General features: G+C 29.5%; 1 protein-coding gene and 1 long non-coding RNA gene across 2 annotated transcripts in view; one reads left to right on the top strand and one right to left on the bottom strand.

Moving 5' to 3' along the window:
* LOC149056280 (uncharacterized) overlaps nucleotides 1–27,858 on the bottom strand; it is a 106,777-nt gene that overhangs the window by 12,860 nt on the left and 66,059 nt on the right. The window lies entirely within an intron of this gene.
* On the top strand, nucleotides 105–26,492 carry LOC107168111 (lysosomal alpha-mannosidase-like). Its single transcript, XM_015517410.2, has 17 exons — nucleotides 105–324; nucleotides 3,209–3,311; nucleotides 6,083–6,164; nucleotides 6,300–6,485; nucleotides 8,049–8,254; nucleotides 11,172–11,308; nucleotides 11,396–11,529; nucleotides 12,416–12,635; nucleotides 13,293–13,486; nucleotides 15,789–15,973; nucleotides 16,654–16,868; nucleotides 17,744–17,960; nucleotides 18,056–18,173; nucleotides 18,732–19,002; nucleotides 21,012–21,245; nucleotides 21,332–21,481; nucleotides 25,585–26,492. Exons 1-17 carry the CDS (start codon nucleotides 139–141, stop codon nucleotides 25,780–25,782), a joined length of 3,036 nt encoding a protein of 1,011 aa, XP_015372896.1. The 5' UTR covers nucleotides 105–138; the 3' UTR covers nucleotides 25,783–26,492.

Raw genomic sequence — 27,858 nt, 5'->3', positions numbered from 1 at the left:
GGTAGGTGTAATGTCGCGGTGGGGGAAGTAAATATAGTATCGCACGGGATGTGCGGCGATGGCGAGACGGTACCTATACCATAATATAATATTATTATTTTGTGCATCACGCATTCAGTCAGACGTCAGTACTCGGCAATGGTCGTGTTGCCCACAGGTATGGCCGTACGCACCGTAGCGTCCTTTGACCGGTCGCCGTCACGTGTTGTTCGGTACCGGTTCGCCGCCGCCGTGTGCGTCGCGGTTTTCGCGTCGTTATTTGCGAGGACCACAGCCGCAGCAGCAGATGCCGCCGAATCGTCGTCAAATGGATGCGCTCCAAAGGTAACATTAAAAACAAAAAAAAAACGGATAAAACCCGAAATTCCCTTTTTGCGCACCTTCCTACCCTTCTCAGAGTTCTCGAGAAACCGACTTGGACGATTAACGACGGTTTCGTCGTCGTCGTTGTCGCATCACGCTCGTCTTAGACAAAAAACCTTCAAGCCTCAGACGTGGATGAGATCGGTTTTTTATAATCAGGACTAGGTAAACAATAGAAAAGTATTATGCATTAAAATATGTGCAACGAATTTACCACTATTTTCCAAAATAAAATCACATAGCGCGCTACAAAAGCATTTTATAGAATATTTTAAAATATTCTCGTATTTCTGTTGCGGCCTCGCTTTTTATCGAATTCGTAGGTATCGTTTTTAAAAGATTCTCATGAGATTTAAATATTAGGAGCGTAATAATATTACGGCGAGATTCATGTTACTATTTTTGTCTAAATATACCACGATGCATGCATTTTTCGTGTTCAAATATTGTATTTAATATAGGTATGCAATAATATATATGAATAACAATTTAAACCAGTTGAAATATAGAGATACTTGTTCAAAACCGGGAACAAAACGTAATGTCAAATGCAATTTTACAAAGTATACAGAATAATATTGTCTACTCGAATAATTATGCTGATCACGATTACTTATAATTATATTACCGTCCACGTTACACATTGCATTATACACTGTGCATAGGGTGATCAACCATCATTTCGCGACGGAATTCGGGTGGAGACTCAAATTTTCGATAAGCCTGTACATTATTTTGCGTGTGTTGTAAACTTGTAAGTATGGATATGAGTATGTGAGTGTGATGAGTGTGTCATAATTATTATACGGAGTGTGTGCGGTCTGCGATGCGACCTATAAGTGTGCAACGACATAATCGCCTGAAAAGGACGTGTCTCTTTTATGAACCAATTGAATACTATTACTATATGCACGTTACACTATATATAAATATTAAAAAATAAATATATATATATATAAATGTACACATAATATATACCTACGACATGCGAGTAATGCGTGTACACTGCAGGGCTTGTATATAATATGTGGACCGAGCAATAAAAAGCAATTGGTATAAACGTATATACGCGCGCCGGCGAACAAAATAATAATAAAAAAAAAAAACTAAACGCGAACTAGTATACAAGAAAAGTTTTTGTAATTTTTATCGGAATAACTCGACGAGGAATGCGGCCTTTGACCGTGCGACTGTGACGTTTTACGTTTTGATGTAATACCAAAGGTCCTATTGGTAACAATAAATTATACATTGTCTCACACGCAAACAGTTTACTACATAAATATTTGTTTTAAAAACACTCAAACGTCCGAGTATACAACGTACCTAGGTATAACAGTCGACGACGACGACGACGACGACGAATAATAATATTATTATTATCCATGAATCATCGTCTCGTTGTGCAGGTCAACGATTTGAATCCATTAGAATAATATTACAAAATCAATGATAGCGGTCTGCAGTTGTATGATAACTAACTGAAATAATATTATTTACCTATGATGGGAAATATTATTACGTAGGTAGTAGTTCTTTTAAAACTATTTTAGGTACCTATATTACGTACCAAAGACAAAAAATAAAAATGTATCCATATTATTATCTCCATACTAGTCAATGGCTTTACGATAATGGTGACCGTAAAAAGTGTCTGTGTTGGTAAGTGGTAATATGTCGCTACGTCAAACCTATATATAATAAAAAAAAAAAAAACAACAATATTATCGTTCCCATCATCTATAATATGTCTAAGTGTTTCTTGTAATAAAACGCACTTAAAATGATTATGGTACATTATTTTATAATATTACATTATTAGACTGGGTGGACCGATGACCGGTGGTGACCCTGCGGTAACTAACCTGTTGCACCGGTACGTATCATTCCCAGGCTGATTAACGACTACCCGGCCAAATAAAAGTGCGTAAGATGTACGTAAATAATATGTTCTTCCCGTTTGTTATCATCGGGACGTAGTCATACATATACAATATACATACATACCTACTCAATAATTATTGCACATAGACTATAATATGGTCAATATTATCATCACGTCTCAAAGGTTATCGAGTTGGCATTGACCTTGGATCAGTGATTTTTTTCTACGTGCACCTGTTGATTTTTTTTTAAACTCCAAATATTTTTGATTATGACCGCAACTAGTACACACCGTCCAAATTTACACGTTTGACGCTGCCGATAATCGAGTTTCCGAAAACAACTGCAGGTCATCGTTATATAATAAGTCACTGCAATACCCTCCGATGTTTATTTATTCGCACAGTTGAAAATCGAAATTGTATCACCAACTAATTTTATCATGTATCTAGTTAAGAATGAAAACATATTGGTGAAATATATAATAATCAATTATAATATAATTATATTTCATTAATCGTCGCGTGTTCATTGATTTTCGGTGTAAATACACGTCACGATAGAGTATAATAACATTTCAATTAACTAATCAACAAACTTCATGATAGAATAATACTATGTATGTACCTATTGTTCAAACAGAGTAGATTTTCGTAACTAAGAAACCTGTTGATATTGAAGTCGAAATCGGAACCAAGTCACAAGCACATTGTATTTTGTATAAATAATAAAAAATGTATTAATAGCATATTTTTATAAACACGTTGAAAAATATGTTTGGTTGTATATTAATTATCGCATATACTCACAACTTACTTAGAATATTATTGAACATGACGTGCACGAATCAACATTGGCTGAAAAATTAAATTTGATTTCACAATATATATGCTGTTTATTGTCGATAAGATCCAGTAAGATGTTGTGTATGGAATATTAACTTGTAAATTTATTGTTTTAGTCGTGCAACGCAATCGATCCGAATAAGTTAAACGTCCATCTGATTGCTCATACACACGATGACGTGGGATGGCTGAAAACTGTGGATCAGTATTACTATGGAAGTTGGTATTCTTTTAAATTAATCCATTAGTACCTATTAACATAAAATCATATGGCTTTTAAAACATATCTTTCAATACTTACTATCGTTTTTGTGTATTTAATCTAAAACAATCAACAGTTACTAAGAGTTTACTTATTAATGATGAAATTATTCATGATATTATAAAAATTATAATAATATAATTTAACTACAACAACATGATCAATATTTTAATTATTAGAATCAGAAATATCCATAAAAACTAAGGTTTATATTAAAATAGTATAAAGATAAAACACAATAGTGGTTTTATAATTATTATTTTAATATTTACTAAAAAAATCTCGAATCTTTATTGTATTTATTGTTTTAAAAGATTTGTTATTTTTTTAAATTGCACTAATATTTTCCATTTATTATGTTAATGTTAAGTGTAAAAAACTGATAATCACATTATCATTGAGTACTATTTGAATTGGCAAATAAACTGTTAACCTCGAAGTGAATGATAATTCAGTATTTTTAATGCCCATTTAGCAGTTATATTTAAATATCGCCGAAATAAAACGAAATTATCAAGTTTTTAGGTTCAAAGTTAATTAATCAAGATTATTTAACATTTTAATTAACAACAAATAATTCGTATTAGATATTTCCTATTCCATGATGGTCACGAGTTGCCAGTTTTAATTAACATTACGAATTTCAAAAGTATACCCGCATTGAGTTTTTAGTTAAATGTTTTTAGATTTTAAAAATGTAATTTAATTTATTCATCGTGATGCCATGGCATAATAATATTATTATAACATGTTGTATTTTTCATTAATATAAAGTTTGTATTAATATTATTATAATTCAAAGTTGAATTCACTTTAGAAATGTACGTAAACATTAAATACGAACAAAAATAAAGTCGTAGAATATAGTTTACCAGTTATCTACAACACATCGTTTATAAAAATATATACATTTGAAAACTATGACTCAATTTTGATCAGACAATCGAATTACAAATCTCATATAGGTAACGTAATTACTTGATGATGAGGTAAATGTTGTATAATTTTTTTAAAAATATTTTAATTGATTTTTTTTGACATAATATAGATACAGGTAATTATTATTATGTTTGATGTTATGTAATATTTAAGGCATTTTGTTATTTAATAATAATACACTTAGATTAATATACTTACAAGAGGAGATTTGAGAAAATTACTTTTTTCAGTAAACTAATAATATGTCATACTGCAAAAAACATGTGACGTTTCTTTACAATTTTAATTTTCCTAAGTGTTTTAACGTTGAACTTCTCGAGAGCCAGTTGTACGATTTGCAAGTATAAATCAACACGGTTATTCGTACAAAATTAATTTTCTATTGACTCAATCCTTAAAACAGCGAAAAAACTTATCTAGTAGTACCTATACACAAAGTAATTCATTCGTCGATTGTAATATAATTTCAGTAATGGCAGATATGTATCATAATTAACTATTATACAAGGCCGTTATATCTAATATTTCGACCGTTTTTTTTCTTCAAATCTAATGAGCGGTTATAATAGTATATTATTTATAATTTAAAAATCTAATAATAATTTAGTGATATATCATAGTTTTATCAAGAATATTTTAATTATTTTTTGATATAAAATTATTTCACAGTTCAAATGTAGGTGTACTATGTAATTTTATCTACACATTTGTGTTTTAGATAAAAATGTATTTGATCTACGTGACAAGATTAACTACCATATTTTAGTTGTACAATTTTGTTTTTATTTTAAATACCTATAAAAATAATAATTATAGTTCGTTTGGGATATTTTAAATTTTAAGCAAAATAAGGAATGCACACAATGGTTGTTTTATGGAGAGGGGAAGGAGGGTTGAACACCAAGTAGTATACATTTTTTGAAAGTTTCATACCATTATCATGGAAGCAGCGAATAACGTTATTAACGAAATTTATAAATAAATATGGTAGATAGTCGTAGTCAATCATTGAATGCAATCATTATTTACCATTGTTTTAAAATTTATGATATCGTACAATCATATAATATTATATAATCGAGATAAAATGTATTGAAAAAAATTATGACAGCTTTAGGTCCTGGCTAGGTTTTAAGTCTTAACTATGAAATTTGTTTCGTTTGCATTTTTTTGATAATTTACGAAATATAATTGTTTTGGTAGGCACTCGTTTTATTTCAATTAAAAACATTTTAAATTGAATGTTTAATTATTTTGAGTTAAAAATATAAAAATAAAGTTTGGTAATATAGTTGTTTGTTTATATACTATCACAATGTGTTTATACTATATATGTATATTTATACTTGTATATTATTATACTTATCTACAGTGGGTGAATTAAACCACTTCGCAATTAAATCTGAGCGATTTCATATACGAATTACGAATACATTATAATATAATATAGTTTGTACCGAACACTAACCAGTAATTTTCTAATAATTTACATATAGGTAGATATATAAACATTATTTGGACGTATCTATTGTATTTATTGTAAAATAATCACGACCACTAACTCCCGAAAATACATACGATTAAATCCATACGGAATAAATTAACCCCGAAATCGATTGTGTCGTGTAAAATCTTAGTACCCATATAATAATGTTATAATTGTAGGTGTATAAATAGGAATAAGTTGATTTTATAACTATATAAAATTCCTGTTGAATTTATCCATTTGCAACAATACAAATGCTTTTTCTAATGAAATTCAATATGTTTGTTTTTTTTTTTTTTAAAGGTAACAAGGCGCATGCACCTTACGGTGTTCAATACATCTTGGACTCGGTCGTTTCCGAACTATTGAAAAACAAAAACCGAAAGTAAAAACATTAAAAAAAAATTTTTAATAACAATGTATCTCCAAATGTACCTACTCCGAATCGATCTGAAACGGATTCGTTCGAGTATGAAATGACATCATGTTTATGTGTATTTATAATAATGTTTCTCGTCAGATTCGTCTTTGTGGAAACCGCGTTTCTGTGGCGTTGGTGGGAAGAGCAGGACGAGTGGAACCGGAACAGCTTAAAGACGCTGGTGCACGAAGGCCGGTTACAACTGTTACACGGAGGATGGGTGATGAGCGACGAGGCGGTGCCTCATTATTCAACCCTTATCGATCAGATGACTTTGGGACTTAAGTAAGCGCGAATAATACGTCTGTGGTTGCGTTGGATATTACGCTTGGCAGCTGAATATTATATAAGTTATATAGGTTATACTATGACTAAATAAATGTAATCATGGGTTATACCTATAAGTGGTTCGACGTAAATGTTGTTCTCTGGTACGTTTAGATAACGATTTGTCGTGTTTAGCAGAGGGTTGCCGCACTTGTTGTTACTACACTTAGAACGATGTCGTATTCGAATATCGACATAATATAGTACTATTCGTATTATACAGGGTGATTTTTTAAGCACGTTCACCTCCATTTTTCCTTTTAATAATACATTTATTCAAATTCTGATTTTTAGAATTTTAAAATAGATGACTAAAAGATGATATTTTTAAATTTCTAATATTTTTTGTACTACTTACCTATCTTTTGGTGATACCAATTTCTATTTTTCAAATGAGAAACCCCCTCCCTTTTTTACTGAAAATTATCAAGCGGATGAATTTTTTGGACATTTTTAAGTATCTAAATTAAAATTCTAATGAGTAGTTTCTGAGTTGATAACATGTTTATTTCATAGACAATAATCCTTGAAAACGGTTTTATAAAAATAAAAACCATATATACTGTTAGATACAGTATTTATTATACTTGTATCATTTTTACAAATCATTTATATTGATAAATCAATAGTAATTGATAACTTTTTCAAATCGTTTAACTATTTAAGCTTCTAATATATTTAACCTATTACCATAGAATATTATCTTTAGAACACAAAGTTACATAACTCAAAAACTAAGTGTTTGAATTTTGATCTGGATACATCCAACTTCTCAAAAAAAAAAAAAATCAGCTTATTAATACAAAATAAAAAGTTACTTACTTGAAAAACTGAAGTTTGTATTGTTACAGGATCATTCTTAAGTGGTACAAAAAATGTCAATGATTTGAAAAATGGTATTCAGGAATATGAAAATTTCAAAAATTTGAATTTGAATATAATATGCATAATTTAGCCATAAAATTAGATCGAGCATGCTTAAACAAACAATTTGTATACTTACACATTGGGTGATTCACCAATCATGCCCACCAACAATTTTTAATGTTTTTTATACTAGATGGGAACTATTTACTTAATAGTGTCTTTTGGTGATAAAAATGTCTGTGCCCGTTCAAAAAAGTAGCGAAATAATTTTAATCTTCCTACCTACGTTATTATTTTATATAATATCTGGTTCTTCAACGGATCGTTTGAACAATTAGGATGTTGAGCAGATAGTTGCTACATTATTTTTTATGCCTAGAAGGATGACTTATTCGAATATCAATTAAATAATATCGTTTCATGCACTAAATGGTGATTCACGAAACCTGCTCATTATTTTTGGAATTTTTAAACAGTATACTCAAAGACCGATTTCGAATTTCTACATGATTTTTATACTACTACTTAAGAGCGTCTAGTGGTGATAAAAATACCTGTGCACATTCATAACAGAAGCTTTTAAAAATGACTTCATTATATTATACGGTTAACTCGACAATATTTCATATTTTATATTGTTTTCTTGTATTTAAGGTTCTTAAACGACACGTTTGGAGAGTGTGCTCGACCTCGGGTGGCTTGGCAAATTGATCCATTTGGTCATTCGAGCGAAGTGGCCGCCGAGTTTGCAGAAATGGGTTTTGACGGATTGATTTTGGGCCGTATCGATCACGAAGACATAGCTCTAAGAAGACAACAGAAGACAATGGAAATGGTATGGAGACCGGACGTAAACATGGGTAAGCGCATGAATTATATATCTAATAATATTTTAAACCATATAATATATTTTATGAGGATTGAGGGTAATATTAGAGTTATTCATCATACTTACACTCGTTTCTAGATAGTTTTCAGTTATCCTCGTATAGCGTGTCAACAAGTTATTATAGGTACGCAAAATTCAGTCAAGCAATTTATTTTTTTAAATTTATGTGGAAAAACTCACTTAATATTTGATATTATATTAGAGTAATAGTTATACGATGATAAAAATACGAAGTACATTTTAATTTAAAAAACAATAACTTTTTATTTTGCATTTTGAATGTGTATCAAATATACATTATCGATCACTCTATAATAGATTAATACGTTATCGCGAAGCAATAGTTTAATATAATTATGTTTGTTTTTTTTTCAATGTTAATTAATGATTAAATATAGTTTCATTATTTAACTATAAAGATTACACATTATTGGTATACCATATATGTTATCTAATTTTACGTTAGCAATTTATGTTATATAATAATAATATTTTAATAACTATGCATTTAATATAGATTTAATATTATAGTGTGCATAAGGTATATTTTAAATATTCGCAGTAAAATCAGCATTTATTTTTTGTATGATTTATAAATTATCATAATATAAATATGTTCGATATATTTTTGTCTCATAAAAATTTGATTTACCAAATTCCTGAAACGTTTCATGGTTTTTTTTTAAGAAATTAAATTTATCATAGCTTTTCGGTATATTTCTTTTGTACAATACAGATTTAATTATTACAAAAGGCGTAATAAGAAAACTCGGCAAATTAAATAAATTTTGTTTTGATCAATATTTTAACATAATATTACACTATACATATAATATATACTATTTATAGACGCTTGCGCTACCATTATAATATACCATTATATTATACATTATAATATTTTACTTTTTTTTCATTTAGGTACACTGAAAAAAAATATTTTACTTTAAACTAATGTCAACTTAAGTCAATTAGTTCATTTTTTTAAAAATTACAAGGAATATATTTTTTTGAAGTAAATACAATTTGAAACAATAACTTTTTTATATATTTTTTTGATTAATATCACCATATTTGTCATTTTTTTGGGGCGCGAAATATTGCATGCCATTTGCCTGACATATTATTATTCTTAAATTCAATTTTCATAATTTTTTCATACGTTTAGTGTAATAGTTTATTTCTTATTTGCCAGGCCTTTTTGTTACACACTGTATTTAACAATTTTAGACGTCTGAAAATCAATGACATATTTCTTATGTTTTTTGTTGTTTGACGTATGTATGTTATTCAAGTATATGGGCTTAAAATATAGAATAGTAAAATGTTGATCAACACTATTACACAATTTCACATAAAAAACTCTAAAATAAGTTATAGCCATTGTGGAAGTACGTTTTAGCTTATTATATTTTATTGACTTGTCTACAAAGCTCGTGTGTCGAATCCAGATTAATTAACGGTCACGCGTAGAGTGCCAATCGCTATTTCACTTCTATTATTAACAAATTAATTTTGGTTTATTTCAAGACGAATTAAATTTAATACGTTGGCCCACGTAGGTACTCGTACGTTGTTCAACGGTTTGAACTTCTATTGTTTTTTTGTCTCAACTTACGAAAAAATTGTTTTGTCCATTTCTTGTATTCATAAAGATTTAAAGTTTAGATGCGTTTTTGCAATAACAATAATACAATATCATCTAAACAAATAATTCAAATCAATTTGCCATTTATAAACTTCATTCGACGCATTAGAACTTTTCGGACACATAATATATATGTTTACATACTCGTTTTTTAAAGTAAAAGTTTTGAGAATTATCTCAATTTGATGATTCTTTAAGGAATATCGGCTAGCACAAGTTTACGTATAAAATAATGTTGAAAACGTTATAAATACACACGTTACCCATTCGTGTTCACGAAAATCCGACAAAATGTTTTGTAAAACACGGTCTAAGGTGTCTTATATTTTTAACGGTCAAATATTATAGTACTTAAGTCAATATTTTACAAAATTATAAACAATTAATATATAGAATAAATAAATAATTGCATTAATTAAAATTAAAATTATTTGTCTAATAATAAATAAAATATTATTTTGAACAAAAGTAATACTTATGCGTACCTCTATTTTTAAAGTTTTCACAAATGTAAATTATTTTGGACAAGTTATAATATAATACTTTTTTTTTTATTACTTTAAAGCCTTAACAACTAAGGTTATAAGCTTACATATTTAAATATTATTTGTACATTAAGGTACAATTTATAATACATTTTACAATATTACAATATAATTATTTTTGATATGTGCAATGTAGAAAAGGAATTTTCATAATCTGGTCCAAGTGCTTCATAAAGGTGTTCTGGAATATTTAAGGAAGTTTTGGTATCTGCGAAATTGCAGCAGTGTAGAAGGACGTGTGTAATGGTTAGAGGTTCACCGCAGGTTAAACATTGGACGGGATCTTCGTGTCTCATAAGAAAAATGAGTGTAAGCCACGTGTGGCAGATTCTGAGTCTGTTAATTATGACTTCATGACGTCTCTTGGTAGTGAATGTTGGCCAAGGATTGATAGAGGGTTTGATTTCTCTTAATTTTGTGTGTGATGATGTCCAGCGGTGTTGCCACTGTTGCAGCATCAGAGACTGTATTACTCCCTTGATATCTCCCAGAGAACAAACTTGCACTAAGGAGGCTTCAGGAGAATAATACTTTTGTAATGCGTTATGTCTAGTTAAAATCAAAAGTACAATAATTACTATTAAGTTTCATAAAATATTTATCGAGTTTATTAGTGAAATATAATATATTATATTTTGCATCGTCCATTTTGTGCAATTTGAATATTAAATGTATAATATCAACTTAAATCCCTGTAGGACAAGGTGGCGAATTGTTTACAAGTGTCTTGTACAATCTATATGTCGCCCCCGAAGGATTTTGTTTCGATGCATTTTGCAACGATGATCCTATTTTGGACAACCCGAAACTCCACGGATACAACGTCAACGCAAAAGTAATAATTGCACGTCATAATATACGCGTATATACGGTCTTTGAATTGGTAATTAATGAGTTGAATTATATTTTATTTCTCTGGAAGGTAGAAAACTTTGCAAATCACGTCCAGCGATACGCTTCGGCATTCAAAACGAACAACATAATGATGACCATGGGTGGTGATTTCTCTTATTCAGTGGCGTCGTCGTGGTTCAGAAATATGGACAAATTAATCAAGTACAGTAATTTATTTTGAACGCAAAAGTGATATTTGTCTTAACTTGAATGCATATTGTATAATACCATATAACAGTGTAACAGAGAAATTTCACACACATAAAAAAAAGATATTAGTATAAGTACGACAAAAATTATGAAAATAATATAGATAATATCTAATTTAAGATCTATATTTTTGTCAGAAAATTCCAAAAAAGATTATTTTGAAAAAAGTATTTACGCTTCAAATTAATTTACTTCAAAAAACATTGATATTTAAAAAAAAATAAAAAATAAACTTCTTTACTAAAATAAACATTTAAATTTTTTTACCGTCAAAATTTAAAAATTAAAAATTAAATCTATAAAGACTATTTGGCTATAAATAATTTTACTAAAAAAAAGATTATAAATAAAATGTTTTATGTTTTATTTACAATAATCCTATAAAATAAAAATAATAAATTCCATACAGTGGTTACACAAATTATATTGTGATTTGAACATTTTCATAATAAATATTAATCTATCAACGTGTATAATATGTGAAAATGGTCTAATACTTATAATAATTACTAGATCCTATATCAAGCTTATTTTATAATTTTGTAAAATTATTTTTAAGACCTACGTATTATACGTAGTAAATATTTTAATAACTGAGAACTACTCGTTTAAAATTTGAACTTTTAAAATGTTCACTATTTAAAAATTTCAAAAATTAGAATATTAATAATTTTGTTATTTCATTATCAATGGTAAAAATAGTGGTGGACGTGCTCGGTGAATCACCCTATACAAATCGTTAAAAATTGATTGCAAAGATAATTACTAGACAAAAAATCTGATGATCAACTCGATTTCGTACAAGTTATTTATTTGCGTTTCTATTTGTTTGTTTTAGACACGTGAACGTATTGAAACCTGACTTAAACGTATTGTATTCGACGCCCGAGTGTTACTTGTCCGCTTTGCAAATGTCGTCCAAGAACGTTACTTGGCCACTCAAGGACTCAGATGATTTCTTCCCTTACGCGCACGACGAACATTCATATTGGACGGGTTACTTCACGTCGCGGTCCAATTTGAAGTACATGATTTGCAAGGCTAACAATCTACTACAGGTAAATACGTAATATACAGCGAGTATTGTCAATACAAAGTGACGCTCAAACAAATTTTTGGGACAGTTTCTCCAAACAATTTTTTGTGGATGAACAATCTTGTGAAGAAGTCGGGGAACAATTTTGTGGAAAAATTATTATATTTTAGGTATTGTTCATTTTAGTTCAGTGTGGTGAATTAGGATTATACAACAATACAGCACTCAGTATTAGGAAAGCTTTTTTCATAAAAAGTAACTTGATTGAATTTCGGAGGTGTCAGTTTTTGATTTTTAGCCAAATTTATACATATAATATTATTTATTTTGTAATAAAAATAAAATTCCTTCGATTTGACAGGTTTAAATTTTAATTGTGGGTGATTAGCTTCAATATTTTCCCTTATAGATAAAATGTTTGTGACGCTACCGTCCAACACTTCCTGTTGTCAAGGAGGCGATAAGTTCATAGCTGGAAATCTGTTAAAACATCAGGGAGAACCAACATTTTTAACTCTCTGTGAAAGCATCGATTTCATACAATAAAAAATCGCACCGTTTAAAAAAAAAAAGGCGAATGGGATATTTAGGGGGTACAATTCCAAGTTCTTCCTTCCTTTTTGTCCATGTATGGACATAGATTTAAAACGGAAAACATTATAACAATCCAAATAAATAGGCAGTGAAGCAAATCAGTTCGATACTTGGAGGAGAGCTCAACGAGCACGTACAAACGTTAGCCATAGCCGTCGCGCAGTCGCAACACCACGATGCCATCACAGGTACGGAAAAACAGCACGTGTCCGACGATTATGCGCTTTACCTGGACGAAGGTATTAGAGAGTCACAAAAAGTGTTGACTGGTGCTTACAGGTATGTCGTTATGAAGTGTCATAGTTTTTATACCATTACGTTACATGTAGTTTCTTATTATAATACACGGCTACAAGCCTACAACACATTCGAAATCAAAAACCTAGTAAATGTGAGCGGGGTGTGATACTATGACAGTACGTCTTATTGATATTATTTAAATAATTTAAGTTGGCAAGTAAAAAATCAATACTAAATAGCACAAATAGTATCAGTCTATGTGTTCTATCGAATTTCAGTTACAAGTATGTACCTACCTACTACCTACATGACTACATTATATTTAGTTTAAATTAATGTAATATTCGTCGAGTATTTGCACATAGTTTTCAAATAAATGTTATTATTGATTTTATATTTCTCGTGTACAGAATTGCTATAAATGGAGACATATAGGATGAACAATGTGATATTTTATATGATTTAACTAAAATAGTTTTTGATTATAATTATTGAGCTAAAATGTACGTAGTATTGTTAATAATATTCCATTCACAAATACGGGTACTAGGTGATTCGTATAACATATTACCAGGGCTGTGAATTTCATGCACTTGCATGTTTTTTTTGCTACATTGTATAAGAAAATGGATTTGATCAAAATTTGTTTTGCGTTATTTATAAATTAAATACGAAATCTTATTTTGCATATTTTTGCATATTTAACCGGTAAGGGCATATAAATGCATGATTTCGCGAGTTCCTCTTGTTTTTGCTTTTTTCTCATTTGAATAATATGTTTTTCTCATTAATTTGTAAAATTTCTTGAATTTGGACGATACAATTTTACCGTTGTAATTTTATCGCGGTGGTAATAATAACAGGAACATGTGTTAAACCCGGTCTAGAGTGGCATGCAATTATCTCCTGTTATTATCGCAGGTCTATATCTGTGGTCAAAAGTCTAACTTGAAATATCTTTAATCTTAATCTATTATAATTTATATTATGGTAGACAAACCGACGCGCGATAGTGTTGTCGTCGTCTCGTGAGTGGTAATACGTTGTTTGTAATATTTTCGTTTAAATTTTCTATTAGTTAACACTTAACAAGCATAATTTTAAAATGCCAAAAGAAAAAAAGACGACATCCAGTCGTTTACAAAGTTATGTTACTGAATTTGGAACAGAAATATTTTCAACAGATAACAAAATTTTATTTTGCAAAGTATGTAATACGAAAGTTTCAAGTGAAAAACGTTTTTCTATAACTCAGCATATCGCAGCCGAAAAACATCGTAAATCTGTTAAACGCGCTTTTGATTACAATATTTATTTAAATAAAACGTTTTTTCATCCAGTATATGTGAGTATAATTTTTTTTTTCATATTTTGTATATTTTTAAATTTTATAATTTATAGTGCATATTTTAAAGCATATTTCACTTGTTTTTAGTGCATAAATGCATGCATATTCAAGACTTTTTTAGTGCATGAAATTCACAGCCCTGCATATTACTTAGTTTAGTCTCTAGACATATTAAATTCTAACCATAATACTTCTCAATAATTTTTCTTTTTTCTTTTACTTAGCAGTTAGATATTATTATACTATTGTACTAATAAATTATTTCAATACTATATATAATTTTTACAAATATTTCTTTTTATCGTCACAATAACTATTTGGGTTTTATAATAGATGAAGATAAAGAAGAAGAAAAAAATATTATTATTTTAAAATTTCATAGTCTAAGCTATCCCGAATGCTAAATTTAACGAACTGGAAACAACATTTTATTGTCTATAATAAATAATAATTTTAAAATTTCAATTTAGGTACACTTGTAGAATTGTTTTCTAATGTACCCAGCTTCTTTAAACTTAAAAAGTTTAAAAGCTCAAAATACTAATGACAATCAATTAATATACCAATATTCGATCTGTTAACGTGTTCGAGAAAATTAGTTAGCAAGTTCGGAATATTAAATTAAAAATATAGGGTTCATTAAAAACAAAAAAAAATATGTAGTGAAACATTATTGCGATCAGGAATCGCATAAAAAAATTTAAACATAATATTATAATTTATAATTAATTAAAACCGTAAAAATATGAAAAAACCACTGCAACCAATGTATCCGAGAAAATCAGCGTGGTTCGTCCATTTACTAGAAATATATACCAAGGTATAAATGTACCTAATATATGTAATCTTGTATAGATATATCAGGGAGAGCTATAAATTGTCATGTGTCTCATAAGCTATAGCGAATTGTTATTTGCCTACACACATACTTTGATTACATGTGTGTTTAAAACTTTAAAAGTGCACATGATTAACCGCGCCACGGTCTTACAGAAAATGGTTTGGAAAGGACTTCCCCGAACAGCAGTATTGCAAGATGCTCAATATCAGCGAGTGTGATGTTTCGGAGAACAATTCCAAATTCGTGATCACCCTGTACAACCCATTGTCCAGGGCCGTAACCACGCCTGTCCGCATTCCCGTGAAGTACGCAGATTACAAGGTCACCGGTCCGAATGGTAACGACAACAATATTTAAATCGCTATAATAATCTATTTACTGCTACACCAGTCATAATTCAGTGACGTGACGAAGGACTCATTTAGAGGCATGTTCCTCAGATTAAAGGATGGTGGATATCCTGGAGACTGGAGTTCTCTCGTGCATTATTTAATACGACTTAAGTTAACATTGGTGATATTTTAATGAATAATATCGCTATTCGGTATTAGTTCGTTATCGGACATTTGGTATTTTCAGTAATCGCCTAAAATTTCATATCTAAGTAAATAAAATAATTACTGTTCCTGGTTATCATAATTGTTGATGAATTTATAAGTGTTCCAAGTTTCAACCCAAGAAAATTGTATACTTATTTTATAAATTATGCTTGTAATTGATCATATAAATTTTATTATAAGTGTCAACAACGCACACGGTATTTTTGGTCATCGTGCCACTGTAGTATAGGAAACAACAGTAATAACCAAATATCACGGTATACTGATATTCTAAAATACCGAAGATACCACCAGCCTAAACTTAAGTATATTTTAAGTAATTCTTTCTCAAAAATTTAAACAACGTTTATTTGCGATGTGTCTAAAAATATAAAATATTGACGTCACTTAGCCCGATTATTTTTACATACCTAACTCAAATATTTTATACGTTTTATACGACTTTTGGGACTTTCAGGGGCCAACGTGCAGTACGAATTGGTGTTTTTGCCCGGTCAGATTTTCCGACTGGGAGGTCGTACCTCTAACGCCACGCACGAGTTAGTGTTTATTGCCAGTGAAGTGTCTCCATTGGGATTAGTCAACTATCATGTGGAGAGAATTAACGAACCAGAACCTCCACCGAGACCAACGCCATACAATAGCACGGAGGATGTGACGATAGATAACGGGGTATGAAAACAATAATAATAATTATGATGATAAATAAATTTTAAATTATACTTTAAACATAATATTTACGATAGGTAATAATAACATTGTACTATTATATCAATCAGCGGCGTATTAACAACTTCTTTTTTTTTTGTTAGGGGTGGTGTGGGGGGGAGAGGAATGTTACAAGTTTTAATTAGTCAGGAATTTCAAATATTGTTACAACAGGCGAAATCCATAGTAATATACTAAAATATTATTTATTAAATACAATTTATTGCACTTTAATAAAAAAAAAACTGAATTAAGCAATTAAAATTACTATAAAATGTAGAGTATTTAAAAAAAATGCAAATCATAGAATGAAATTAAAAACATTAATACCATTAATGGTAATAAACTAAAAATACATTTTAAATTTTGATATTAATATCAAATTATTTAATTACTAAAAGTTGTGTGATTGACAATACCGCACTATCATGAGCAGTCTCGACTTGACAAAAAATGTATTGAAAATTATAGTGCATTCATCCATTCCATAATTTCTATTGAGCATATTATTATTGTTGGTATCTTACAATACGTCTTATCTTCAGTTTTTAATAAAAAAACTTTTAGTTAACGTATTACTCAATAAACACATTGACTAATTGAATATTTCTTCTATGTCAACTTGAAGAAAAAAAAAGGCCTTTACTAGTGGAAACCCCCGGCTTACACTCCCACCTCATGTAAAAACGCTACTGCTTTCAATCATTATCATTGTTGTATGCACATTCTATGCTATACATATAACTATACAACAAATAAATAATAACAATATGTGTAATTATACCATTGTAACGTTCTTAAAAAAAAATTGTATTTCTTCCGATTTTACGAATTCGTAGAAATTGAAAATAGGTTTTAACGGTGTCAGCGGCCTAGTGCAATGGATAGAGAAAAATGGCACGAGACATCAATTGCAGCAAAATTTCTTTTTTTACGAGTCGATGAAAGGTTATAATTTCAACGCCGATAACCGTGCCAGCGGGGCTTACATCTTTAGACCGACTAAAAATCAACCAACACTCATATCGGAAAAAATAAATTTGACGATATACCGAGGTATATAATTTAATAGTTGCTAATTAATATTCACAGCTGAGTTAATCTGTTTAACAGTTAATTAATGCGCTACACAGTGGTATAATTTTTTTCAGGCAAAAACGTGCACGAAGTACACCAGTCTTTCAGTTCTTGGCTTAGTCAAGTAGTCAGGATTTATGACCAACAAGAATCAATTGAATTCGAATGGCTCGTTGGACCCATACCTATTATGTGAGTAATAAAAAAATTAATTTAAAATTTTGTGTAAAAACATGTTATTTTTGTATTGAATGACTGAATGAGTAATAACGTATGATATTATATGATGGTGATTAATAATAAATAATAATTATAATAGTATAATACTTCATCATACATAATAATAAGGAAACAATAAAACAGAAATTAATTTTACATAATATTTTGAGTTAAACCTCTATCAAAAAATGGAACTTGTGCTTGGAGGCAAGTTCAAAACAAGGAAAAACTAAAATGGTGTTATACAACATTACCTAATTAATATTTTAACTTTTAAGCCTTAATCATATTCTTCGATATTCAATCACATACATATTATGTTATTATAGTTTTTTCGATAACCTATCATACGAAGGAAACACATAGTTGTGCGCTACACCAAGGAACATAAAATAGAGTTTTATTTAGAATATTAATATTAGTGCATTATGTGTTTGGATTTATGAGATTTCATATAATATATTATAGCATTATTATTTATTAATATGTTTTTCGGTGAAATTTCATTTACGTGACCATTTGGTTGTATAGGGAATGGATCGGAAAAGAAGTCATTACTAAGTATACAACTAAAATAGCGTCGAACGGAACGTTTTACACGGATTCCAACGGAAGACGGTGGATGAAAAGGAAACGGAATCAACGTTCTTCTTGGAATTTAACCCTTACCGAACCCGTTTCATCTAATTATTATCCCATCACTTCAAGCATAGCAATCAGGGACGCCATTCACCAGGCCACGATAATAACCGATCGGCCCCAGGGTGGTACCAGCATCGAGGATGGCACATTGGAACTTATGGTAAATCTATGACTGTTATACTATTGCTGTACATTATTGTTATAGTCTGACAATCCTAATACTTGGACCGGCGGTAATTCAGCGGCCAGTTTCAGGTATTTTGCCACTTGGTAACTTGGCCAGGGTGGGTGGTATGATTAATAAATTTACATTTATTTTGGGTTTGTTAAAAAGTCTTGTGATTTTTACGATTTAATGTGATAATTATTTCAAACGACGATGATAAACTATTACAATATGAAAGAGTTGTTCCTAAGTCTGCTTCGTATTTTGAAATAATATAACAACACTTTCTGGTAATTATTTCATCTGTTGATTTCATTTAGATTTCATCATGACCAAGGACATCGTCCTATTTATAAAGTAAGGTATAATACGACGGATTACAGAGCTTAGGGAAATGGGTCAACCACAGGCAGTGTCTAGCTGTCAATAGCGATTACTGCCGTGAACCGGACCCTGGAATGGTAGGCTTTCAAAAGTGATTGAGTGTGGGTAAGGGGGGGGGAGTGGGTACCGTTGGTCGTGAGTTCGAGCACGGTGAGTGACGTTTCTCGAACTTCGGTGACTTGACAGATTCTGTGGAGTAGTTGTACGGTCGGTGATATTGGTTCGGGTGGGTCGGCGAGCCTGGTATCACTTGTTGTATAAGTGTAATTGGCCGTGAAACTTCCTGGCTTGTGTCAAAGATTAGTTAATATTCTAACTAACTTTTTACGTGTTAACACGAGTAGTAGCTCGTTACAGGGAGATGCTTGCCAAGTGATGAGATCGACCTTCTTAATTAGTCGTAGCAGGTGTCTTAGATTCGTCGTCGCCTAAACAGGCAGTGAGTATAATTCCTCGTATAAACAATATGTGTGGTGATTCCCAGACTTGTTACTCACGGGTTTGTACGAGGAGTCTTACTGTGCTGTTGTTCGTCAATTCGGTAGGCGTCGATGTCGCCGAATGTTACTCGCAGCTGGTCGGCGTTTGATCACTCCGGTTGTCTTCTCTTCTTCTTATCTTTAAGTGTTGTATGGTTGAAAGTGGATCGAATATGTGTTGAGAAGAATGTTGATAAAAACCTGTGCTGGATGTTTGAACCCTCCTTGGTATGACGAGAGATCACAGCACTGTAGCTTGATTGTTGTAACCTGATCAGTGCGCTTTTCACTCGTCAAACCGTTAAAATTTAGTTATTGAAAACTCACTATTTTGGTCGTGTGTTTCTGACTTATGTGCGTCACTTCTTTGTCATATCGAGTTTATTGGTGGTCTTGATGAAGACATTTTTATATCCTCACATGGTGTAACCGTTACAAATAGTAACATAGCAGTATAGTATAGTGTTCGTTTTACTCGTACGTAAAATCTATAGGTGATTCATTTATAATATTTATATACCTAGTAAGATTCACCAAGCATATAGGTGACTACCCTGTTTCTTCTTATTTTATGTAATGTAATTATTAAAATTCTGATTATTGGAATTAATTAATATTAATATTAATTATTATCATTATAAGGAACATAATTTCAATTATTTATATTTATATTTATATTTAAGAATTATATCAGAATTCAGTATAATTATAAAATATGGTTATACAATAGGTTCTTAAATTAGATTATACATATCAATTTGTTTTATTATTATTTATACCAAAAAGTTCTTATTTCAAAAAGAAAAATATTTATATCAACACACTCCTTAAATTTTACAACAATTAATCTGAGTATTTTGCTAAATTTAAGTAACGGTCTTGCAGCAAACACGTACTTGGCCAAAATTTCTATGATTCATCAAAGAAAAAGAAAAATGCATGATTTATTAAGCAATATCTGTTTGGTAGGGCGAGTTTCTCCTCAAAAATCTGCACTTAGTTGTGCTTGTTAACTGTGGTTAAATCTTACATATTTATCGAGCATTTTCGGGCTTAATATGTTTTCAAATTTCCATATATTGCACCATGACAAGTGATCATCATGTCTAGTTGTTCATGTAACAGTTCTTAATGTTGTAGCTTCACCGTCGACTCTTGTACGATGACAGCCAAGGGGTTAGCGAACCATTGGATGAAAATCAATATGGCGAGGGCATGGTGACTAAGGGAAAACACATATTACATTTCAACGAGTTGGATAAAGCTGCCAAAGCTCACAGGCTGTCAGCACTCCATACAGCTATGCAACCTATTGTCACATTGGCCCCAACTAACATGGAAAGTAACGAATGGGTTTCAAAATTCAGCGCAACGGTAAGATCAACCGACGTTAACTAAATACATTTAAATGGTTCTATTCACTTATCTAACACTTTTACAATCGTGTTTATCGTTTGCAGTACAAATTGTTGAACAATTCGTTACCATTAAACATACATCTTTTGACATTGGAACACTGGAGAAAAGATCAAGTCTTGTTGAGAATCGAACATATATTCGAAAAGGATGAAGATAGATTTTTGTCTCTCCCCGAAACCGTTCATCTTCAAGTAAGTACCTACTAAACTTGTTGTGTTAAAAACAATAACTTTATGACAGGGTATACATTCTTATAATATCAATTGTAATTTATTAACGAAAAAAATTGATTTAATTAAATGGCCTACAATCGTAAAATCAAAAAAAATGATAATGTTCACTTTTTTTTTTATGGAACAAATCATATTTATTTAATGAACATTTTTTTATAATTAGTTACTGTTTGCATTTAGTTTAGGATTGGACATAAATTATCAAATGTTTTCCAATATATTGTTCTTACATCATATTATCTACTTCCGGTAATCGTTGGCATACATTTTACGTCGGCACTATCTGCACAATTGAGTATACTTAAATCATATTTCTCAGTAATATGTTTCTAACACAGTATTGAAATAATTACTAAATCTTTATTTTGTTTTTTGATCCCACGTGAGATTCACGTTCTCTCAACAATTGAATTAATTGTTATGATCTTCCTGAGACGTAGGTATAGTCTTTTAATGCTTTCACCGTCGCGGTGTGTCATTGATCTTCCTTACATTTTATTCATCAAAATACCATCAATAAATTCGGCACTTAATTACATTTTCTAGATTTAATCTTAATGGAAATATAGTTGATTACCAGGTACAATTTTTAATTTAAATTGTACGAAAATTAAACTTATTTAATATACGTACACGTTGTTCCGGGACACTGGTGATATTACTATACTTTCAACAATAAGAATCGTAGTTAGCAACATGAAAGCTTTGGTTTCATAGCCTAGTTTTTTAGAACAAACGACTTGACTGTATTAATTAAAACGGCCAGTTTAAAATAATAAAATGGTTATGAAAAGGATTACGTTTTATAATTACCCAAAAGATAAAAACGATCAAAGCGAAGAAATAAAAAAAGAAAACTAAACGAAAAATAATATAAGACGATCAGAAAAGTCAGTCACGCCATTTATAAATACCTATATATATATATACATGTATATTATACGAGTTATGATTCCCTAAATGGCCTAAATAATATCTGGGTATCTGTTGTATAATTTGTCCGTGGAAGAAGTATTGGTCTTTCACAAGTAAACGTTAACTATAATAGATACCTATGGGAAAAATTGAAGATGATTTGGAAACGATTGAACTAGATGAAATATCTGTATATGTAGTACACGTGCATATACACGCGCATATTAATACCATTTATTATTAAATTCATATTTGAAACATTGATTTGAGTTTTTCACTTATTGACGAGTTACTTTTGAAATCAATATTTTTTTTATCTATTTGTTCATTGTTACGACCCTATCAGTATTTTCCCTTGGGAAGGGTAGAGTATATCTGAATCCTGCTACCTCCTTCTCTAGGAAGAAAATTTTAACATATACAGATATTAAACTGATTATTAAGTTTAACAACGTTCATAGATATGTATAAACATAATTTTAACTTACGCGTGCCTATTGTTTTCAAATTAATTGAAAAAAGCGTAATTAATTTTTCTTTGTATTAAGTCTAGTTAAGTTATAAAGTTAATATTTAAAAATTAATCAACTAGGTACCTGCTTAAGTTAAAATTAATTTTTCTGTACTTAATTTTAAAATTTGGCCATAAATATTATTATGTGAATTACTAAGTATTTATATTATATTATATATATATTTATTTTTTAGTATTATAAATGATCTCTTTTTTAAAAGGAAAATCCATGTGTTTGTTAGTATACTCTGACAATGTTAGTCGAATTGGTTGCCCCAGGCTACAGACCTTATAATTAGTAATATACATATTATTAGTTACCTACACCATTATTAGACGCTGGGCATATTAATTAATTTGGTAATATCTAGCACACTAATTTACATATCACTTAATATTATATTATTCATTTATAATTATTAATTAATAAACTCTTATAATCATTTATAATTACTGTTTAGTATATAATTTTAAGTTATACCTATCTAATATTCATAGTTAAATAGGTAGGTAAAATGTACAATTTTGAAAATTCATGAATGGGGGGTAAGTCGGGGAGCTGTCCCGTCTACCCACACGTATGTATATATATATCGATATAGTCAATAAACTATGGCGGCGCCGCGGAAGCAATGAAAAAGCAGTTCCCGCGGCGTCGTCGGTTAAAAATGAAAAAAAAAAGTTAACTAGGTAGTTAACTAGGTACTAGGTATGTATTTTAGTGTACATACATATTATTTTGGTTCAACGACATAATATAATTATATCAACAGGATGTTAAAATTTAAATCAATAAAATGAAATACTTACAAATATTATTGGTACTTAAATAGTATAAAATTTGTGATAAACCATTCCAAAACTATTAACAGTTTTAATTACCTATTCTATTAAAACTATTAATGAGTAATATATTTGATGAAAAACTACAAACTTCAAAAAAATCAAGAGTAATATCGAACGCCTTGATAATAATTACTTTAAAAATGCATCTCAAAATATATATTTATAACCTTAATATTATAAAACATGCAAAAGAAATAATATATTATATACATAAACAGTACTAAACAACTAACCTTAAATATTAATGATATTTCAGTTTAATTATTCTCGGTTTTAATACAATGTGATAAACTATAATCTCATAAATAATTTAAAAAAATGTTGGTAACTTTAATCTTTTGTTAAGTAGGGACCTATTGTTTAATATTGGCTAATATGATTCTATATATATTAATAATACTCATAATTTTTAATCTGGCTGATATGAATTAACTTTGAGTAGAACCGTTATACAATTTCAGTGCAAACAATCTTAACTATGTGGGGACAGTAACTATGGACAATAAATAAACGTCTTAAGATCAACAAACGTACTTTTAACAACCGGGTGGACGGACAAAACGGGGATATAAGCTGGTGTTCTAAACTTATTTTATTACATAGTTGATTAAAATGTATCAAATTAAATGAGTTGTTATATACATGCTGCCAAACCTTTTTTAAAAACTGTAAATAAATAATTTGCAATAAATAAATAAAGAACAATAATGCGAGCTTTCGAAAATCTGACTGATATATGATAAACTAATAAGAAAATAAGGATAGATATCGATAATGCATTAACCATTGATAGAATATATAATATTTATTATTATGCGTATTTCTATGTATTCTATGTATTTTTTAAGTTGGTTAGGCACGTTTGGTAATATGTTAAATACATATTTAATAATTAGATAGTTACATACCTAATGAGTAATGATCAATTAAATAAATTACCAAATCAAGTACCTACAACAAATTATTTTGAAAAAAAAAATTAAGAGATATAACCCAAAATATTTGTACAACAAAATAATATACATACTGTACTACCAGTGAAAAATTATTTTACGAAGTTTCTGTATTTTATATTATCTATCGGTTAGGTTAGGTAGGTTTACAAAAATGATCTTACATTTAAAACTGAGCACGGATTAATACTATATTGCCACCAGACATTATTAACCTTTTTCTTTTGAAATTTAAAAAAAAAATCTGGCTAGTGAAACGGAAAAATATAAACGTACAACAAATTTATAGTATTAAATGAAGATTCTTGAAATTACAGACTGGTTTAGTTGCGTAGTTTTATCATTAATTATTTAACTGCAAGAATTTATACATACTACATATTGTACACATACATATTAGAAATACAAAACGTATTTATTTGTATTGCTATTTTGATTTTAATATCAATCACTTAAGTGAGGAGAATTTATTGTAAACACTTAATTGTATATTGACTGATAAATTTTATAACAATTGCTGTTATGTATTGTATACCTCAAGAATAACTTTTCACACAGCTTACGTTCAACACAAATATCTTTTATTTCATATTGTAAACTCTTGTCCCCCCTTTTCAACCACACGAACATGTTCATTGTTCTGTTAAGTTCGCATAATCTCCTCGTGGATGATAAAAAAAAAAGATAACATAGTATATTAGTATATAATATTGGTTTATTTTACTTCTCGAAAGCGAACTCGTAGACGCTCACGGCATTGACATTTACGTACCTCAACTAGCGCACTTTTCAAAAAATAATAATATAAATAATTATTTGGAAATGTGTTTCAGCAATTATTTTCGCAGCTGGAGGTGTTGGAGTATAAAGAACTGACGTTAAGCGCAAATTTGGCCAAGGCAGATCTAGATCGTTACCGATGGAACTATAGCGATAAGCCGCAACGGCCAGAATTGAACGCACCTCTACCAGACAATCTCCTCACACCTATGGCCATTAAAACTTATTTGCTTACGGTGAAACCACGATAATAATAATATGTACAGATTTGTTTTGAGTTTTATTATTATTATTATTTTTCTTATTCTTATTATTATAATTAATATAACCAAACACAAAAGAACTGTAGGGAAACTTTTGAATTGTTTTGTCCACACACACACAAACACAACAAAAATTGACATATTATTATTATTAATATATAGGCATAGCAAATAATATGTTCGCGTCAAAAAAATTCTATCGTTTGAAACTAAACGTGATAAGTATGTGGAAAAATAGGTAATATATATATTATATAATGGTATACAGCCAATAACACATAATTTCATTATTTACTTAATTTTTAAAGAAAAACAATTTAAAACATACATCCGGGGAGCTGATAAGCAAGGATTGTGAAATTTTTTTTATTTTTTTTTAATAATCCCATGATATACACATGATGAGTTGACTTATATATGATATGTTCACGTACTATTTTTGCAGCTGCTCTCTTTTTAAAACTTGACGGTCCCTTTTATTTTTTAAATACCTAGTTTGTTATTTTATTAATTTATTTTTCGTATCATACAGGGCATGACATCATCGCCACATGCATATATATATATTAAATCATTGTAAATTAAAATTGTGTAGTACACGACTGTATGAGACTAATAATTTTGTAATATTAATTTAATATAGACTAGTTGTATGAATATATTATAATAAAACCATTGTTAGTTCAATGTATATTCAATATTGTATACAAAATATTATAATATTTTAATCCTTTTTAAATAAATATATTATTTTAGTTGAAACTATCATCTGCATAAGCCAAAAATAAAAAATAGTTCCTTTTTCGTGTGTGCGTATATTAAATAATACAAATAAATATGCACACGCAATTACTTGCAGTTCTATAACGTTTTTAATGTTTATGTCTACATAGACGTCATAGACTGACGTACTTACCCACTTCAAATTACTTTTTGATCGTATATATCTCTAAATTTAAATAAGGGGTAGGAAATCGTGTCAGACAGATGAGGTAAACTTTAGTACTCCTAAAAATAATTTATCGAGAAAAATCCGTCGAGTGTCACGCTCCTTCTTCTGCTTTTGAAATAAGTACAATAATTCTGGTTACGATTTGTTCATGTTTACTTGGTAAGTATTTTATTATTATATTACGTCCGTGTAATAATAATATAATCTAATAAAAGAACAGCACAATGGCACAAGCAAGACTGTTGGAACAATTTAATAATAATAATATTATTATCATTATTGATTTTATCCCGTAATATTTTTCCATTGCATTTCTGTTAATGTCATTACAAATAAAATTTTTACTCGAATTTTGTCTTTTGTACTGCGAGTTGACTTAGGTACCTACTCTGTTTGCATGTGTTTTATTATACGCTTACACTAATAATTGTACACACTACGTTCCTATAATCATATATAATGTGCACAGAAATAATTTTATAATTATGTTTACATCGCTGTGTTTAGATAAAATATAATAATTAATAAAAATAGTAATAAAAGGGGTAAAGTACGATGTGATCATAATTAATATTCCTATATATATGATTTACAATAGAATAGTAGAAGCCAATTCAATGTTTTCGAATAAATAATTGATTGATGGACGTGTGGATGCTTCCTATTTCCTCCGTGAAATACATTTTAGAGATCCATCTCATTTCACTAGATGCAATATTTTATAAAAAAGTTTCTTTTTACGTCACTATAATAATTATCGAAAGAATCACTCTATTAACCGTATGAATATTGACTGGAGAATGAACAACTAAGCTTCTTTACATTTTCTTATTATTATTTGTTTACCATTTAATTATTATTACTGCTCATATCCGTTATATTGTTAATCGATTTATTTTATTTATTAATAATTGCGTATTTTTTTTTCGTTAATTCTTTAATTGTGCTGCTGCGTTCATGTTATATTAAGTATTAATTGCTTTTTTATATTATGTTTATGTAGTCAATCATTGTGAGTATACTGTCCTACTGTTGTTGCATTGGGCATTCTGTTCCCGTCAAATAATTATATAAATAAATTACTACAATTTATAAAATTAAGATTTTATAAC

Source organism: Diuraphis noxia, unplaced genomic scaffold (assembly GCF_037042655.1).
Source record: "Diuraphis noxia isolate RWA-SAM2 unplaced genomic scaffold, SU_Dnox_SAM2 contig0004, whole genome shotgun sequence".
Taxonomy (NCBI): domain Eukaryota; kingdom Metazoa; phylum Arthropoda; class Insecta; order Hemiptera; family Aphididae; genus Diuraphis; species Diuraphis noxia.
The sequence above is the reverse complement of the archived record's forward strand: the minus strand, read 5'-3'. Positions and strand labels throughout refer to the sequence as shown.